Genomic DNA, 20,056 nt, shown 5'->3' on the forward strand with positions numbered 1-20,056 from the left:
AAAATGTCATTCGTCGTCGAAGTACCAACATTTCCCCCTCCATATTACATGCTCCTCCATCATGGTTTTTTATGGGTTTCATGTAGGTTTCTATCGGTTTTGTCTGGTTTGGTGTTGTGGTCGTGTTTTTGTTTTAAATCAGAGCTATTGGTGGTGCTTGAGGCAGCTTAGTTGTTTCTCCGATGGGTTGTAAGATTGGTGTTGCTCAAATGGTTTTTGGCCTATATTATGGTTTCAAAAAGATTTGTTGTTGTTGCTACAAGCATAGATCTATTGAGATATGCACGTTTCTAAATTTAAGGTTTGTCTCATTTGAGTCAGTGCCAACTAAATACATGTACCAATCCCTATGATAGATTTTGAATTGGTTTGATATCCTCATCATTCTATATGTTTGATGTTGGATTTTTTGGTTCGAAAAAGTCATTTTTCTTGTTATTATTGCATGAAGTTGTTGGTTTTTGGACCCGCTCTGTCTTGAGGTTAGTTCATTCATCATCCTATTCACCATTCACCATTCACTTTGTGTGGACTTATTCAATTCAGTTTTATGCAAGGTAATTAAAATCGGATTGGATCGACCGGTTGGACTGGGAATCAGACCTATGTATGGTCTGATTAGTCCATAAAACCGTGTGGATTCAGAACTGAAATCTAAACCGTGAAGCCGGTAAAAAAAGTGGAGCAAACCGGGAAAACCAACGGTTTTGGAGTTTATCCAGGTTAGACCGTCTTCACATTTATTAAGAAAAAAATACAATCGAACCCCCACACTGTGTTCGCGGGTAACACCAAAAGTGTTTTTGTTATTTCTCATTCAAAGCTTTCAAAGAAATCATCATTGTTAGAAATAAAGCTTGAAACAAGACATGTAAGAGAAGGGGAGAAGGTGCAAATCATCAACAAGAGAATGGGTTTTGTGTGCTTCTTGGAAGAGAGAGAACATGAACTAGAAAGAAAAGACAGAACTTTTAATTTAATCAGTACAATGAAGACTTAATACATGCTTTGGTCCCTTAACTTATTTTTAGATTTCATTTTCGTCCCCTAATTAAAAAACGTCTCAAATTGGTCCCTTATGTATTCTACCGTTATCTATTTTGGTCCTCACAGTTAGTTGTTTGATTCTTAATATTTGTAATATGATCATAACTGTTCGATTGCAGATCCATAGTATGTTACAGTGGACCACCTGTATCCAATTTTTTCTTCCTATTCTTCTTCTTCTCCTTCCAAGTTCTTCCTCTGGTTATCAAACTTCAAACCCATTTCAATTTCTTCCTCCTTACAACAACCAACAACACACAATTAATACAAATAAATCACCATAAACACCTAATTTTTCTTCTTTTTCTTCATCTTTTTCCCCCTTCTTCAACATCATGCTCAAGAACAAAAATCCAACACCCCATAAACTGAACACAAACGAAAGCATATACAACCTAATCATAAATCTAAGATAAATCAGACCTGAAAATCGAAATCGAAAACTGAACAGAAGCAGAAAATCGAAGACGAAACTTGTATCAACGTCCATTATGCTATTAACTGTAACGTCCTAGTTATTATTTTATTATGTGGAGTATATATATATTATTATATATGATGTTTGATGATTTATGTGGAGTATATATATGCATATGTTTATATATATGTGATTTTTGGATGTTTTATGTGGTACATTATTTTATTATATGGTTTATTTAATAATAATTAGAATAAGTATGAAATAATAATTATTTTGGTGTTTGGGGGAATTAATTGGAGTTAGTAGAAATTATGAGGAGTTAAGTGTAAATAGAAGGGAGTTACATTAAGTGGGAAGTTAATACAGAGAAGTTAGAAAAACAGTTTCACGTAGAACCAGTTTTGGGAGGAAGCAAGAGAGAACCAAGGAAGAACCTAGAGTTGATTATTGTTGTGCATTTCTTTCTGCAATTCTAAGGTAAGGGTGGGATTTACTTCAAGAATGTAGTTATTGAATTCTGATTTTGTGTTTAACAGAGTTTTGGTGAGAATTTGGGAAATTGGGTTTTTATGATAAAATGATGATTTTGAAGTTGTAAGCATGATTTTGGGGTTAGAATTAGTTTCTGGTTGCATAGAACACTTAATTATGTATCTGTAAACTGATTTGGGGAGTGATTGGAAGAAAAATGGGATTTTTGGGTAAAACCAGTTTTCTGCCCGTACAGAAGTTCATCGCTCGCCTCGCGAGTAGCCCAGATTAAAACTTGATTTTTGAAAAGTTGTTATAAGATGTTTTGGGGATGGTTTAAGGTACCTAGATGATTTTAATGATGAATGGTGAAAGTTTTAGGTTAAAAAGATGAATAGGGAGCTTAGAATTGGAGTTTGAGTGATGTCACTTTTTCCCGAGAGCACCTGATTTTCACTCGCCTCGAGTTCGCCTTGAACTCGCCATGGCGAGCTAGTGTTTTTGTGAACTCGCCATGGCGAGCAGATGTGCTCGCGAGGCGAGCTAGTGCAGTTTTGAGTGCAGTTTTGCTTGCTTGATTGATAAGGTTTAAGTGTTGTTGTTTAAGCATAATTTTATTTAATTGTGCATCATTCTGAATGGTTGAATCTCTGTTGGATGTTGATTGATGATGAGGAATGCATTGTATGTTTTAATTATTAATCATACATGTTGTATTAATTGGAGTCACATGGAGTTGCATTGCATGGTCAGTTGTATGTAGATATACACAAGTAGGTCCATTGCATATGCATAAAACAGCGGTGAGGGCTTCGGTCCTGGAGTACTAGTTGCTCAATAGCGGTGAGGGCTTCGGTCCTGATGAATGCTTTAACCATTCAAAAGCGGTGAGGGCTTCGGTCCTGTTTGGTACCACATGCATATTGCATTTCATTAAGAAGTCTAAGATGGTGTCTTAGCAGTGGTCATGTCATTTGCATGAGTCTTGGTTGTTGATTTCAGTTATTACCTGATGGATGATGTTGGTGTTGAATATGCATTTATATATATTCATTGTGATCATGGTGTATGGTTGATGTTGTGGTTGCTTGTGACTTATACATATATATGCTTACAAGATAATGTGTTGTTGATTAGGGTGTTAGATTCAATTGACGATTTTAATATCTATATTTATTGTTGTGAATCTCACCCCTTCTGCTTGAAAACGTTGCCCTTCCTATGGGTAACTTGCAGGCGATCCTGAGTAGTTGGTGGTGGCTCATTGTCGTGTCTAGGGCTCTGATACGTGGGATGGGAACATTTATATTATTTTATTGTTGTTTTCCTCCTATGTATCAATTTTTGGAACTTGATGATGTGGCCCTTTGTTGGTTGACTTTTGTTGTTTAGGCTTAATGCCAGGATATTGTTGGAGATTTAAATCGTTGTGGTTGTTATTGAAATGCAAAACTTTCCGCTGCATAATTATTGAAGTTATGAATGATGTTGAATTAAATAGTTTTATTTTCTATTTAAGAATTTTGAATTTGCAATGTAGCATGCCCGTTGTGGAATTACTCTGATGTTTATATGTTATTTTATTGCTTTTGGGTAACGGGGTGTTACATTAACCGTGTGGTTGTTCACACTTCAAAAAATTGGACTTCCATCAAATATTGATGTATCTTCTAAAGAGAAACTCTCAACTCGATATTTATATTTTGGTCTAAGCATATCTAACTGAAAACCCTGTAATTTTCTTTTGTTGCTCCATTCAATAATGTTGATGTCATGCATTTCATTCACATGAAATTTGGAAACAGTTTTTGAAAATTGTTAGTTGAAAAGAAGAAAAAAGAAAATCAAGACAATAGTATAACAAATAATGGAATGAACCTCACACACAGAAAAACGAGGAACTTAAAAAGGGTTGAAGTTCTTTTTTTTTTTTTTAATTCATGATGTGTTGATGATGATGAGAATTTGGAGATTTTTTTTTTAATTCATGATAAGGAATTTAAAAAGGGGTTGAATCTGGATTCTTGAACAATGAATGAATAAGAATGAGAATTAAGATGATGATTTTAGGTTGTTGTTGTTGGTGTTGAGGAACAAACAATGAGTTTTGATGATGAAGAATGAATGAATAAGAACAAAGATGGTGATGATTTTGGGTGTCCAAGTTTATTTCTTTTTTTCTTTTTGGATTAATGGAAGATTGATGAAGATGAGAGAAGAAGAGAAAGAAAAATCTGAAAAATATTAGGTGTTAGTGGTTCACACAAAAATACAATAGACCCTACATGATCCAACAATCCTCTTTTAAAGAAAAAATTAAAAGGTTAAAATTAAAAAATTTACTAAGGTCCATGGTGCACCACCTTTAAATATGGTTCACTTTAGACATTTGGTGTTAAAAACTAACGGAGAGGACCAAAAGAGGTAACCACAGAAAACATAAGGGACCAAATTGAAACGTTTTTTTTAGTTAAGGGACCATTTTAAAAAAAATAATTAAATTAAAGGACTAAATGATATATTAAGCAACAATGAAAATTGTATAAACCTCTATGTCAACCAGATTTTCTTCTTTTGTAATTTTTTTTTTTCTTTCTATCAATATATTATTATGAGTATGCATGTAACTCAGTCTTATATTGTAGGGAGCCTAACATAATTGTGTTGTCTATGCAACATCTCGGTGTATGTTAATACTCTTAAATTATCTAAAAAAATAATCTAATTAGTATTTTCATTATTTCTATATTTTAAAACTTAATAGATCACCTTTAATCTATTTGTTTTACGTGGCTAAACTTGTTTGTTACGAAATATAAAATAAGGGATTTTGCTATTCAATGATTTAGATATTATTTCTTAAAGATTTATTTTAGGTTTAAATGCGTTTTTGGTCCCTTAAATATTTATTTAGTATCACTTTGGTCCCTTAACTAAAAAAAAGATTGTTTGAGTATTTTATTTTTATCCCCGTTACCTGTTTTGGTCCCTTCCGTTAAATAAATTCAAAAAAATGTTAGGGTTTATATTATTCATCTTCTTCCTTCTCCTTCCATCCTCCTCTTCATGATCTTCATCATCAACAGCACACCAACCCAGAAAGAAAAAAAAATATTTTTCATCATCATCTTCTATTCTCCCATTTCTAGTTTCCAATTTCAAACATATGCAACACAACAACACTGAATTTTAAATCAGAATCTGAATTTCTAGTTTCTCATTTCCAGTTTCCACCACCAATTTAATTCGATCTCAAATCTGAATCTGAATTTCTTCTCATGTTTTTCCTTTGGAGTCTGAATCCGAATTCAAAGAGAAATAGGATATAAGAGAGTCAAAGAGAAAAATGGTTGGATTTGGATCTCTCTATTCTGAATTCTCTCTCTCCATTTTTTCAATTCATGATAAGAATTTAAAAAGGGATGAATCTAAATGCTTGAAGAATGAATGAATAAGATAGATGAAAGTGATGTTTTTTGAGCGAAAAAATTGTTATTATGATTATGATTTTTGGTTGTTTTAATTTTATTTTCTGGATATATGATTTGTGATGATGATGATGAGAAATCGGTTATTGATGGAGATATGAAATTGATTAATGTTTATAGATTTGATGAAGATGATGATGAAAAAGATTTTTTTTTTTCTTCTGGGTTGGTGTGTTATTGATGATGAAGATCATGAAGAAGAGGATGGAAGGAGAAGGAAGAAGATGAATAATATAAACCCTAACTTTTTTTTTTTGAATTTATTTAACGGAAGGGACCAAAACAGATAACGGAGATAAAGATAAAATACTCAAACAATCTTTTTTGAAGTATTTATAAAATCGAGTTGTAAGTTTGGGGTTTTCAAAAGATTGAAAGATAATATAATAAAAGGAGCCTTGAGATCATTGATTCATCTAAATGACAAATCCTTCACAAACCAAACTATAAGCTTATAACTTTATGTTAGACCTAATTTCTCAAGACAGTTTCTCTTTTGTTCCTCCAGCAACCAAGCCTATTTCGCTTTACTATTAGATTTTGGTTCCTCTAACAACCAAGCCTATTTCGCTAACTTGATCATTATTAGTTCCCTTGAAGATCGAAACTATATGTCTCAAAGATTGCAAAGACTATTTCGCTGCCTTTGCAATCCTTGTCTAAATTCACTTGTTCGAATATCAAAGCTCCACTTTCGTTTTATGAATTGATATTTGAGATGATGGATAAACAATTATCAAACCCTCCACTTTCGTTTCCGCAGTTTGATAATGGTTGATCCATGTTAAAGCGGTGAATTTAGATAAGAAATTAGGGTTACATAAGATTAAGGCTTAAAACTTGGCTTGATTAGGATTATGTCATTTAGACTTATCCAACAATCCCAAGACAAAGAGAAGTCTACTCACCCATGTTCATCGTAGACATGGAGAAGAAGAGAGAAAGCATAAAAGTAAATGACAAGAAAGTAAAGGAAAAGAAAAGAACTTTTATTAGAAAGACAATTGTCACTTATTGAATTCCCAGAAAAGATGAATATTTGTGATGGCTAGCTACTCTATTTATAGCATACATTCGACTTAAAATCTAAGCAATTACATTACTAGAATGTTCCACAAGAAACTGCGGGTTAAAATAGAGTAGCTTAAAATCTAAGCCAAAAGCAGCAAAAGTGACTCTGGAGGGTGGCACGGCCGTGCCAACCTTAGCACGGGCCGTGCCAAGCTTCTGACTTTAGGGAGATATATTTTTGTCTCCGAATCTTCATATTTTCGTACCGAATCAGCTCCAAAACCCCTTTCTTTTGCTCCAAGACTCAATCCATCAAATATTCTTTTCTGAAATATAACAATATGCAATTGTAGTAAAATAGGTCAAAAAGAAAATAATACTAATATAAAATAAACTTAAATCTAATTAAAACTAAACTAAATAACATATAAAAATGGATAATAAATGACTCATCATTCATCAACATCAATCCTTTCATATTCCAATCTAAACTCATTTTTGGATCTAATCTAAACCCTTCCAAATTCCAATCTAAACCAATTTTTTTATGAACATTAACCCATTTTGTTGTTGTTGTGTTGTTGTTGGGGAGCAGATTTGGACCGGATTAAAAGGGAAAAATGGGAGTCAGATTTGTTGTGCTGATTTGGGGACCGGATTAAATGGGATTAAAAGGGAAAAATAGGGAGCAGATTTGTTGTGATGTTGTTATGCTGCGTTTTTGTTCTTATGCTGCACTGGTTTTCCTCTATGCATTTTTGTTCTTGGAAAATTAATCCCAAACCAATTTTGATTCCAATTCCTACTGCGTTGTTCCTTCTGTATTGTTTCCTTATGCATTTTTGTTGTTGTTCCTTATGTTCTTTCCAGATTTACCATTTCAATTCTAGTTTTTTTTTTTTTTTTTTAATATTAATAATGGGTTTCAATTAATTTGAGATTTTGGTGAAGGATTTAATTAATTTTTCTGGGTTTATAAGAACATACTATTTAAGATGATGAAGATCATGAAAAAGAAAAGAGAAGGAGAATGAGAATGAGAATGTTTTATTTTTTAGGAATGATTCTGATAGTATTTGTTTTTTATGAATGTTAAGGAAAATGAAATGAAGATGATGATGATTCTCATAGTATTTTTTTTTTTCTGGTTTTTTTCTTTGATGATGAATAAAGATGAGAGTTTTATTTTGGGATGAGTTAGGGAAGAAAATGGAGGAAAAAATTAGGTGTTTGTGGTTCATTACAAGCTACAATAGATCTCTACTTGATCCAACAGTCTCCAATTAAAAAAATATCAAACGGTTAAAAATAAAAGGTTTAATAAGGTCTATGGTGGACCACCTATAAAGTTGGTTCACCTTAGACATTTAAGGTTAAAAACTAACGGAGAGGACCAAAATAGTAAACGGCAGAAGATTTATGGGACCAAATTAAAACACTTTATAGTTAAGGGACCAAAGTGAAAAAATAAAATAAGTTAAGGATCCGGATGATGTATTAAGCCTAGATACAACTAGTAAAGATAGGAAAACACAAGTATAAGATTGGAATTCCCTAAAAAAAGTATAAGATTGGAATGTTAGTTTTTTTAATGATAGTTTTATCCGAAAATATTACTACTCATAACTACTTCTCATTTGAAGTAATTTTCTGATTTTTTTACATTATAATTTTTTAAAAAACAGAAATAAACGAATGCAATACATTTAGAAACGAGATCATTTTTTTTTGTCAAGTTTGATTTATTCGGAATAGACTTCTTGATAGCACATTTATATAAACAAATTGAGAAATGCTAACTTTGTTTTGCTAATAAAGGAAATGGACACAAGTTAAGAAACTAAAAATAGAAATAAAATCTTGAAATTGTGTATTTTTTAATTCTAAAAATTTTAAATTTTATCTTTTTAACTTATGCATTTATTCTTAAAAAAAAAAAACCACGCATTTAATGATTGATTCCTTTTTTAGAATGACCGAAACAAATTACCCCAAGCCTATGTAGTGCTATCACGATTGTTTAGCAAACTTGTAGACCATTGATATTTAGAGTCAGTAAAACATTGGTAGTACTAAGAGACAATTTTCATCAAAATTTGATTTAATCGAAATAATTTAACTTTACATTTGCAGAAATTACCGATCACGGCTAAAGTAAATATATTTGTGGTATATATTGATACAAGAAGATCATATACTCCCTCCGTTTCAAAATAAATATTGTTTAAGGTTTTTACACACATATTAAGAAATGTATTAATTAAAAAAAGAAGATGTTATTTTACCATATTATCCTAATCAATTACTGGTTTATTTTTCATTAAAGAAAAAATAATACTTTGGAAGTAGTGTATATAATATTAATTGAAGGGTGCAATTGAAAAGAAAATGTTATTATTGCGTTGGAAATTGATAATGATACCCATTTTGAAACAATTTTTTTTGGTTAAAACAACACTCATTTTAAAACGGAGGGAGTAGGTTTTAAGCACCTATTTAGAGTCATTTTAGAGCTAAATTAGAAAGATTATTCGTATTTTAGTAGAGCTTTGTAAACGATTTGACAAGAAGTCACAGAAGAGTAAAATTAGACAATAGACTTGAAACTATAAAAAAAAAATCACTCATATGAGACAACTTTGTGACCGTACTATACTTATTACAAAGTTTTATCATGTTAATTTGTGGTGTAATTTGGAAGGAAAGGAACAACCGTGTCTTTAAAAGTGCGGCTTCCCATCTTCACATCATCCTTGAAAAAGTTAAGCTGAATTCCTTCTTATGGTTAGCATCGAATCAGGTTCCAATTGCTTTTTGTTATCATGATTGATGGCGACACCCGCTTCTTTGTATGCATGTTCTCTAATCTTTTTAGTTTTATTGGCTGTCGGCAACCTATTATTTAGGTTCCATTGACATTGTAACTCTTTGGTGATTCATCACTTTTAACAAACCTCATGCGGAATGAACCACTTTTGTTTGCAATAATATATTCAATTTTGGTTTGAAAAAAAATAAATATCTTTTTGTCCCACTATCGCATTATTATCTTTGTTTTTGTTTTTGTTTTTGTGGTTGATGTTCGTCCCATTATCTCATTGTAGTACATGAGCATCACGTGTAGGAAGATGTACTATTCTTTTAACTATTAGTACGAGTCATTTTTCATAAATTTATTTCCCTCAATCATCTATACTTCAAAATTGACGAAGTAGCTGTATCTATACGTATCATGCAGTGATACGTGTTGGAAGAGGATTCAGTGATTAAATCTTTTTTTTTAAACAATTGTTCGATACATTCGAGATACTTCTTGGATACATGAGAGATACGGCGGTGGAAACCGATACACGTCAGATACATGATTTTTCTATTATTTTATACTCAGTTTTTTTCTTTTAAAATCTAAGAAATATGAAAAACACTATAATATGCTAGTGAAAAGAAGAGCACTCATTATCCGTCTTTTCCTTCTTTTTATTGCACTAGTGTTTAAAAATTATGAACCGTGTATTTTTGTCAAATTTTGATTTTGATTAAAACTAAAAAAATAAATGTTTATTGCTTTCAAATTATAACAAACCAAACTAACGATGATTATCTATTTCAATGACACAAACAATATAACAAATATATATATATTTATATTCATATCATGTTTGTTACACTTTTATTTTAATATTTGAATGTACTCTTATCTATTTATTATATGTGTTATTTGTATTGAAAGTTGAGGGTAATTTTGAAAAGAGAAAAAGTAAGCTCAAAAGAGCCAAAACATGTTATTTTCTTATATAGTTACAACATGTAATCTAAGAACCTCTTACATAGTCACAATCCCAAACTAAAAATATTTGGATGTACGTACACAATGAAAAAAATTAAAAGAGAAATAAATTAATCACATCTTTTTTTACTTATCTTTAAATTTTTCTTATTCAAGCGTGTGTGTCTAAACATATTTTATTTGTGTTTGTGATCAACTTTAACTTTTTCATAGTATCTAATTGACTAAATATCTCCCCTCCATTAAAATCCATCCCCTCCCCTCTATTGAACCAAACGAACTCTAAGATTTTGTTTGCGAGTTTGGGGAGGAATGAGAGGCTTTGAGGGGTGGAAAATATGAGAGAAAATTGAGAAATCTTTCAAATTTTTTAAAAGAGTAATTTTTTTTTAGAGAATGATAAATTAATGCATACGATTACTATATTTTTAATTTTAAAAATAATACAGATTAAATTTGAAGAATTCATATAAACCTTTCAAAAAACCTCAAAATCCTCCTCCAATAGAATTTGTTAGTTCCCTCAAATGATGAAGGTTTTATATTACGAAGAAATGTTAACTCTCAAAGCCAGAGCTCCCCTCCCATTTTCCTCTATAGAATCCTCCTCCAATAGAATTTGTTTCTTCCACTTGCTCTTTCCTTTTTTACGCAAGCCTTTCTCTTCTTTCCCCTCCACCACAATACAAACTCATCTTTAATAGGAAAAACAGTTTCTGCCCTTGTCACCACCATATCATGACAGAGACCCTCTTGTTGTTATTGCTACTCTTTTCACTCTTCATCATAGCTTACATAATAATCTTCTTCTTCACCACTACAACCACCGTTCTCCGCCTTCCACCAAGTCCACCATCACTCCCTCTAATAGGCCACCTCCACCTCCTCACTCCATCTCTCTACAAATCCTTCCAATCCATCTCCTCAAAACACGGCCCTCTCCTCCACCTCCGTCTCGGCCCCTCTGGCCACCTCCTCCTCGTCTCTTCTGCCTCCTCCGCTGCCTCTATATTCAAAACAAATGACCTCGCGTTCTCTTCTCGACCGGCATTTACATTTGCAGACAGACTTCCTTATGGCACTTCAGGTTTTATTACAGCTCCTTATGGTCCTTACTGGCGTTTCATGAAGAAGCTATGTGTGACGGAGCTGCTGAGTGGCCGGCAACTGGAGCGGTCGAGGAGTATAAGAAGAGATGAGATTGAGCTTTCGGTGAAAAGGGTGTTGGAGAATGCTGGCAGTGCTGCTGCTGTTGATTTGGGTGCTGAGCTTATGAAGTTGACCAATAATGTCACTTGTAGAATGGTCATGAGCACCAGGTGCGTGATTCGATCATAATAAGAAAATAGAAAGTCGAAAATATTTGTATTTTTAATATATGTTTCTCATAACACTTGTGTTTTAGTTGTATTTAACTCATTGTCATTTTGTGGAACAAGGTGTTCGGAGAAATGTGACGATGCTGATAAAATTAGGAAGTTAGTGAAGGAGTCTTTTGAGCTTGCTGCCAAATTGTGCTTTGGTGATGTGTTGGGGCCTCTCAAGGAGTTGAGTTTCTGGATGTATGGAAAAAAGGCTATGGATGTTAGCAGAAGGTATGATGAACTGTTTGAGAAGGTGATGAAGGAGCATGAACACAAAAGATCATCATCACATGGAAATGGTAATGAACATAGAGGTGATGAGAGTGAGAGGGACTTGATGGATATTTTGTTGGATGCTTATCATGATGCTTATGCTGAGTTCAAGATCACAAGGACCCATATCAAAGCATTCTTTCTGGTAACTTTTATTTATCATATACGTATCATTTCTCTTTAAAATAGAATGAGTATGTCTACCAACCGGGTTTTGGTTCAACGACTAGTCTCCTACAATGCGATGAACTGAAATTTGAATCCTGATTGGAAGAGGTGCACGCCAGTGCCTCATACAGAAATATCTCAAGTAGAGAGTACTTATGGAAAATCAATAAAACAATTAGCGTGTTACTTGGACACATCTCTAGGCGTGGAGTGGGTGGTGGGAGGGGGTGAATACACTTTTTTCTAATGGCGAATAAACCAAAAACATGTAAATCATGGTGAAGCCAAAACTAATGCAGGGTGAGACCTAAAGCTAGGTTAGATTCCAGAGTGAACAAATCATGAGATATCATACCATATATGTAATTTTAATTAGGTATCAAAATAGAGACGAAACAACAAAATTAGATGACTATGTAAAAGGCTGAGTGGGATGGGCTGGAGACATAAAGCACGGACGTTGATCCGCTACACTCGATTATACGGTGCAGCCAAATGCAGACTGTCTAAATACAGCCGGCTGCACCGTTAACGATCCATTCTGATAAAGCATATGCCTGTCTACCTCGGGATAGGGCTGTGATCTGTGATTGGTTAAACCATCCTTGTGTTTTGTCAAACTAATATTTACTCTTATTTGCAGGACCTCTTCATTGCAGGCACAGACACCTCAGCAGAAGCTATGCAATGGGCAATAGCTGAGCTCCTTAACCATCCAGAATCATTCCACAAGGTAAGAAAGGAGATAGAGTCAGTCACACAAAATGTTAGGCTAGTAGAAGAATCAGATATACCAAACATGCCATATTTACAAGCAGTTGTGAAAGAAACACTGAGACTTTATCCGCCAGGACCAGTTACAACAAGAGAATGCAACCAAGACTGCAAAATAAATGGATTTGATATACCAGAAAAAACAGCAGTAGCAATCAATTTATATGCTATAATGAGAGATCCAGAAGTTTGGGAAGATCCAAATGAATTTCATCCTGAAAGGTTCTTGAAAGAAAAAGAGAATCAAAGTAGTGATTATGACTGTCAGAATGATGCTAAAAGAGTGGCGTTTGATTTTGTTCCATTTGGAGCAGGAAGAAGAGGGTGTCCAGGGACAACACTAGCATTCAGCTTGATGAACACTGCAGTTGCTGCTATGGTTCAGTGCTTTGATTGGAAAATTGGTGAAGATGGAAAAGGAGAAAAGGTTGATATGCAATCTGGTTCTGGAATGTCTTTAGGCATGGTTCACCCGCTTATTTGTATTCCTGTTTTACATTTTAATCCATTTGATGAATAATTCAACGACGCTACTTTTGTCGTTGTGTCTTCTAAAAAATCACAAATGTTTTGGAAGTATACTTTCAGATATCAAAAGTACAATATTATAGATGGGATATTAGACCATTAGACTCTACAAAACAATATTAAATACATTGGCAGAACTGTCTAACAATATCATAGTTGTTTTGAATTATGCAGATGCATTGTGATTATAAACTGCATTAGTATTGTGGCATTTGTAATTGCCAACTTCAATTTGAAACTTTGAATATAAAGACATAGTTTGCTTGACACTTTTTCCACTAACCATGGTAGGAGTTTAATTTTTGTGAACTTCAAATTGTGCATATGGTCACGGCTTTTACATTAAGTGCTTCACTCATAGTGAAGAGTTTTATATAAAAAAGTTTAGAAAGCTACCTTTACCCTCCCATGATTCTTAAAAATTGCACTCGTCCGAAAACACACTTCCATATAAGAAAAAACATAGTTCTATCAGGATTTATCCATTTGAAAAAAGAAAACATAGGTCCATAAGCATTTTTTAACGAAAATGGCTGAAAAATGGATGAGAGTGTAAATATTCTATAACTCAGAAGGAACAATTTGTAACAAAAGAAAAAGGTATTGGACCTTCATGGTAATATGAAGATTCCAACCCCTGTAATATTAGCGATTTCCGGTTTACCCCTGTAAAAAAAATTGTTTATATTTCAACTCTGTAATTTGAAGATTCTTTGGTTTTGAACCTTCCTGGCATCAAATTACAAAATTTAAGGTATTTTTGCCCCTTGTAATTTGAGAGAATTCCGGTGTACCCCTGCTATATCATCGATTTTGTACAGTAAAAATTCAAATTACAGTGTTGGAATCTAAACAATTTTTTTTAATATATAGATATAGAGCTGCAACATACTTAATTTGAGGGTGTTCTATAAGTTATTTAAAACCTTGAAGATGATTATGATATTTTAATTTGAGGGTGTTCTCTAAGTTATTTACAGTGATACACAAAAATCCACATATGTTGATTGTTTCCGGTATTAGTTATGAAATGGTGATAGAATTAAAAGGATGTTATATGATTGAATAACTTAATGGGAAACTGATGAAATCGTTATTACAGTTCTAAATTGAGGCCGCAGTTGCAGTTACGCTGCAAACTTTGTTATTAAGGCAAGATGTGGCCACAATGGCGGTTGCAGAGACATCTAAAACCTATATTGCAGCCGCAATTGCGATTGTAGACTGCAATTTAAAACTATGGTTATGATGAAGTCATTCATTATTCTTGACTATATAAGTCTTATAAAAATTGTCTTTGTTCATCTTGAATGGAAATTTTAGCTTGATTTAACGAGTAATGTTGGCAGATGAAGAAATGCTTATGAAGTCAGAAAATCAGGGCAATATGCCAGTGTTGCAGACAGCTACTGCAGTTGCTACATCATTTTTAATATATAGAGCTGCAACATACTTAACAAAATTATACGGTATACAAGGAGGAACTCTTCCAGGAGTAACTTCAAATATCAGAGTCATCCCAGCATATGAACTAACATTATACGAATGTTCAATGGAGGCCCTACAACAGCTTGTGAAATGGCTAAGGCTGAAGGCTGGGAATCTTTAGTTATTCCTGGAATGCTTACTGGCATTTTTGGTGTTTCAATTGCAACTTTTTTAGGTATTGTTTTGGATTAATGGTTCTAAAACACTTGTAGAAATTATCATTTTTGATGTTTAGATAGATACAATACAAACCAAATGGAAGTTATGCTGCTAACACAGTTAGTTTTAAGGTGCCATTTGACAATTTATCATGAACTCAACGTAACTTCTTTTGCACTCCATCTCCTACCTCATCAATTGCATTATTACGAGCTCATGAACACTCGTTTGTAGCACATTCAAGTTATATGTATTTCTTTTGTTGGTTTTGATGAATATGTAGCAAATATATATTTTGATGGAAAAACTTAACTGATTGGAATTCTTTAATTTAAGAGACTAATTAAATATTTCGTAAATTTGAGAGACTGGTGTCCTTTAGAACTTTGAGGATTGATATCTTGTTACCTTCTTCTCGCCATGCAGCTGCTGCTATTACCTCTCCGTGTTGATCACGAGTAACTGCACCTGTTTGTTCCAGGATAACGTTGCCATTAACCATATAGTAATTTGTGGGTGGAGGTTTCCAAGCAATTTCTCTTTGGTTTTCGTTTTGCTTGCGAGAATTGCTGGTTTGATAATTATTATGATTGTTTGTAGCATTAGAAACCACTTCGTTTATAGAGACTGGAACTTCTGCATTGTACAACTGCTGTTGAAGAAATTCCATATCCAACTCAATCATAATATAACACCAAATCAAGTTAACTATCTGCCAAAGAAAATCCTAACTAAGAAACTAACAGAACTTAAAACCTTCCACTTTTGTGTAGGCAGAGCAGAACAACATTAATATCTATGTTTGCATAAATCCTTATCTCTAACATCTAAATCATTTCATACAATGTATATTGAATTTTGCCATAGCCATGACTTGCTGGGATAAACAATATCACAATACTCTTTCCAAACTCCTTGTATCAGATATGGAAACAAGCTTCTAGGCATATTAAAGACTGGCATCATTGAAACAAAATCTGAAAACGGGCGCAAACATAATTGTGTCCTATTAGAGAAAGAATAATTTATTCAGAGATAAATTTAGCCTTTGTTAACAAAGAAAATGAGCAACAAAAATACATATTTACAATTACAAGAATAAATAGGACACATGTTCAAAATGTAGTTGGAATTTCAGATTCATAACCAAACAACAATAGCATAGATCATTTGGCTAAACAATAGTGCTCAAGAATCATTTCCACTAAACAGAGAAGTGTATTCTTTAAGTACTATTACGGTACTTAGGCTATTAAGTTGATCACCATAGTTGTTCTGCATATATATAAGATGAGATTCTTACACTGAAAGATGAAGAGAAGAGCGTTATATATCTATATATATGCTCTTCACTTAGAGAATATCAATCATCTGGTCAAATTCACTTGAGGTATGCTTCCCCACCTTCCATGTTGATATGATATTCTCTGCACCATTGTTCAATATAATGTCAAAAATCATTGCACATTTGGTGAAAAGATCAACCAAACACAGTAAGGCAAAAAATAGAAAGGGAGAAAAGAGAAGAGGATTCATTAAATTAAATTACCACAAAATGTTGGTTTTGCATCAAATTTAGATTCCAATTCAACTTCAGGTATGTGAGCTATCTTATCCCAATCTTCTCCTATTCCTCTCTTGCATCGCTTCTCCAACATAGAGCAACTAACAATACTTAACCTTTGCAAGTTTCGGAGTTGCTGAAAGCTGTCTGGTAGTGACCTTAACTTCGGAAACCCACTGATTTTTAATCTTTGAAGAGTAGTCATGGCACCCAACCAGTCTGGCAAGGATGTTAGAGAAGGAAAATTAGTTAGAGACAAATTTTTCACTGAGAGGTTGCCTTCTATGCCGTCTAGTATGTTTGCATTTTGCCCCGAGACTTTTAGTCGATGGAGGGAAGTTAGACTGTTCATGTTATTTGGAAAAACGCACTGTGGGCAGTCAATAATTTCAAGTCCCTCGAGACAAGTTAGGTGTCTGGTAACCTCAGACAGAGACTTAAATTCATGGCATGAATGAATGCACAAAGTCCGAAGAGAACTCAAACCTTGCAACAAGTGCTCTGAAAATGACTCAATTTCATCACAACATTGAATGTGAAGAACTTCTAAGGTACTTAGAGTGCCGAGTTCATCAGGTAATTCCTTGAGTTTGGCAAAGTCTGATATGTAAAGTAACTTAAGATTATAAATATTATTACCAGCAGTTCCTTGTGGGGACAAAGTCGCGTCTTCATTGCAGTTGTTGTTAAAAATGGACTTCAATAACTCTTCATTTCCTCCGGTAACAAAAAGGAACTCAACAGATGGAAGGGACGACAATGCAAGTTTTGGGACACATTCTATACTTAAGAATGAAAGTTGGGGTAGCATCTCCACTCCTTCAACTTCCAACACCCTCTCTAAATTTGGTAAGTTACGTAACGTCAATTTTTTCAATGACGCAAAAGCCTTCTCGGATGCAGGTTCATATAAGTCATCTTCAATGTACTTTAAATTCCTCATTCCAGATAAAAAGAGAGTAGTTAAACACGGTAATTTACCAAGTGGGGAAAGTTGCTTGCAGTTTTTACAATCATAGAGAATAATACAAACTAAGCTTTTTAGAAAAGAAGTATTCCTCATCCAAGGAGGAAAATGTATTCCCCCGTAATCCTTCATCCCAAATCTCTTAAGACCTGAATGGGGCTCAAGAGCCTCCAGCACTCGCTCAGCATCAACACTTGTAACTTGTGAACTAGGATAATCACCCCATGACAAATATAAGTGATTTAAGTCTTTCTTTCCAATCAAATTAGCTTCTTTAGCATCCCCTTCGTTTGACACATTCTGAAGGCCTCTGATGTGTAGTTTTCCTCCTAATTGTAAGTTTTGCAGCTCAGCTAAACCAAACCCAATTTCCGAGCCAACAATGAAAATGGTCAATGTTTTCAGACAAGTTAACTCCCTGATTCTAAATGGACTTGATACCAATGACTGGCAATCTTTAATAATAAGATGTCTAAGGTCTTCCAATTGTGTAAATTTTTTTGGAAAACTAGAAAGAGAATCACAACGTTCAAGTTTTAAGGTTTGCAATTTCTGCAGCCTGCAAACAGACTCAGGCAAGGTTGTGATCTTACTTTCATAAAGTTCCAAGTACCTCAGATGAATTATATTCTTCAATCCTGAGAGTTGAAAAGAACTTGTACGTAAAGCTCGGAGAGGAGTGATTGATGGAAACAAATCTAAAATTTTGCAGGGTGGTTTGAACTCAAGAAAGGTTCGCAAGGATTCAACTTTTTCGAAGGACGTCATGTTGTAGTCAAATTTTCCTTTAGTATCAAAGCAACTTATATGGTGAGTTCTAATTGACAAGTCAGTCAAGCTTAAAACCTCAGAAGCCACACATTCTTCTCCCATTATGGATTGAGCTAAATCATGGACTAAATCATGCATTTTGAATGTTATGTTACCTACCACATCTGATTTAACTTCTTGAAAAAATGATCTTTGGCATAACTCATCCCATACCTCATTACCAACATGCTCCGTTGTAAGTTTCCTCTAGATGTAACAAGTCCATTAGCCATCCAAAGTAGAATGAGATTTTCCTTCACCATTTCAAAATCCTTAGGAAAAACAGCACAAAAAGTAAAACATGGCCTCAAGGACAATTTCAAATTAAAGTAGCTTAGTCTCAAAGCAGACATGATAGGGTTATCCTCAGATAAATTCCAAAGCTTACTTTCCTTTACAGAAAGCCATTGATGTTCCTCACTTTTAAAGCGCGAAAGGCTTCCCAAAACCTTGGCAGCAAGAGGTGAACCCACACATTTTCTCACTATCTCCTTGCCTATTGCTGCAAGCTCTGCACGCTCTTCCCCATTAGGTCCAATAGCATGTAGTTTAAACAAAGACCAAATGTCTTCATCATGTAATCCTACCAAATGATGAGCAGGGTGAGTTCCCATGATGGATGCAACAATCTCAAGTCGCGTAGTGACTAAAATTGATGATCCTTTCCTTGTAATGCCACATTGCAACAAAAACTTGAACTTTTCCCATTTAACATGGTCTTCATTCCACACATCATCTAGTACAAGTAAATACCTTTTGCTTTGCAAAACTTCTTGAACTTTTTTTTGCATTGATTCCAAAGACATGAGATTCGGATTTCGTCCTGTTTCAGATTCTATGATAGAATGTAGGATTTTCTTCATACTGAAATCATCAGAAACACAAACCCATATTTTCAAGTCAAAGTGGGTGCTTACGTTTTCATCGTTGTACACCAATTGAGCAAGTGTTGTTTTTCCATATCCACCTAGGCCAACAATGGAATAGACAGAGATATCTTCTCTGTTACTTGCATCCCTTAGAAGATACTCAACAATTTGTTCTTTATCTTTGTCTCTTCCATATACTTTGGATTTAGTGATGATAGAAGTAGTTTGGCGCCACTCCATGTCTTCTGGTAGATGCTCCATGACTCCCACATGTAATCCAAACTTGATCCGGTCTTCAGCAATAACATCAATCTTTTTAGCAACCTCTTTCATCCTCTTTCCAATACCTCGGCGAGCCAAAATCTTCTTAGGATGGAAACGAGTGATCCACTTGTCGTCGTCTCCATGTGCTTTGGATCTTATCGAATATTCGTCTAATATATCATCAAGAATATGCGCTACATCAGTTAACTTCTGCAGCCAATCTTTTACAGCATGACTTGTTATTTGCTTCTCTTCAGCATCTTTGAGGACAGCCCGAATTGCAGTGAGATTTCCACATAGCTTCTGGGTCAATTCTCCAACACCCAAAAAGGTTGAAAGCTCTTGTTGAACAAAAGATCCAAGGTTTTGAATCACAGTTCCAAGTAAAACATCAGCCATTTTGCAGGTATGATAACAGAAATGAATCAAACTTTGCCTTGGAGATAACTTTTCTCGAGGAAGATTTGTAATTCTGTTTTATGAAAGTGAGAAAATTCCAAGTAAAACATTTTAACTTGAAAACAAGGTGGTAGGTGGATTTTGACTTTGAGAGGTTGGTGGTGGATAGTGTTAAAAATACAGTGTTCAGATAGTATACTAATA

At 33.9% G+C, this 20,056-nt stretch overlaps 1 protein-coding gene and 1 pseudogene across 1 annotated transcript; one reads left to right on the plus strand and one right to left on the minus strand.

The window, feature by feature from the left end:
• The first annotated feature begins 10,797 nt into the window (after window positions 1-10,797).
• Window positions 10,798-13,524, plus strand: LOC25501025 (cytochrome P450 705A5). The gene is made up of 3 exons (XM_013589570.3): window positions 10,798-11,544; window positions 11,665-12,007; window positions 12,674-13,524. The coding sequence occupies exons 1-3, from the start codon at window positions 10,964-10,966 to the stop codon at window positions 13,322-13,324; spliced, it is 1,575 nt and encodes a 524-aa protein (XP_013445024.1). The 5' UTR covers window positions 10,798-10,963; the 3' UTR covers window positions 13,325-13,524.
• Window positions 13,525-16,003: 2,479 nt separating this feature from the next.
• On the minus strand, window positions 16,004-20,036 carry LOC25501027 (putative disease resistance protein RGA1; annotated as a pseudogene).
• Window positions 20,037-20,056: the final 20 nt, after the last annotated feature.

This window comes from Medicago truncatula, chromosome 8 (genome assembly GCF_003473485.1).
Source record: "Medicago truncatula cultivar Jemalong A17 chromosome 8, MtrunA17r5.0-ANR, whole genome shotgun sequence".
NCBI lineage: Eukaryota > Viridiplantae > Streptophyta > Magnoliopsida > Fabales > Fabaceae > Medicago > Medicago truncatula.

Coding starts and splice junctions, on each gene's coding strand:
- LOC25501025 (XM_013589570.3), top strand. CDS start 10,964: ATGACAGAGACCCTCTTGTTGTTATTGCTACTCTTTTCACTCTTCATC. Junction 11,545..11,664: donor AGAATGGTCATGAGCACCAG/GTGCGTGATTCG, acceptor TTGTGGAACAAG/GTGTTCGGAGAAATGTGACG. Junction 12,008..12,673: donor ATATCAAAGCATTCTTTCTG/GTAACTTTTATT, acceptor TCTTATTTGCAG/GACCTCTTCATTGCAGGCAC.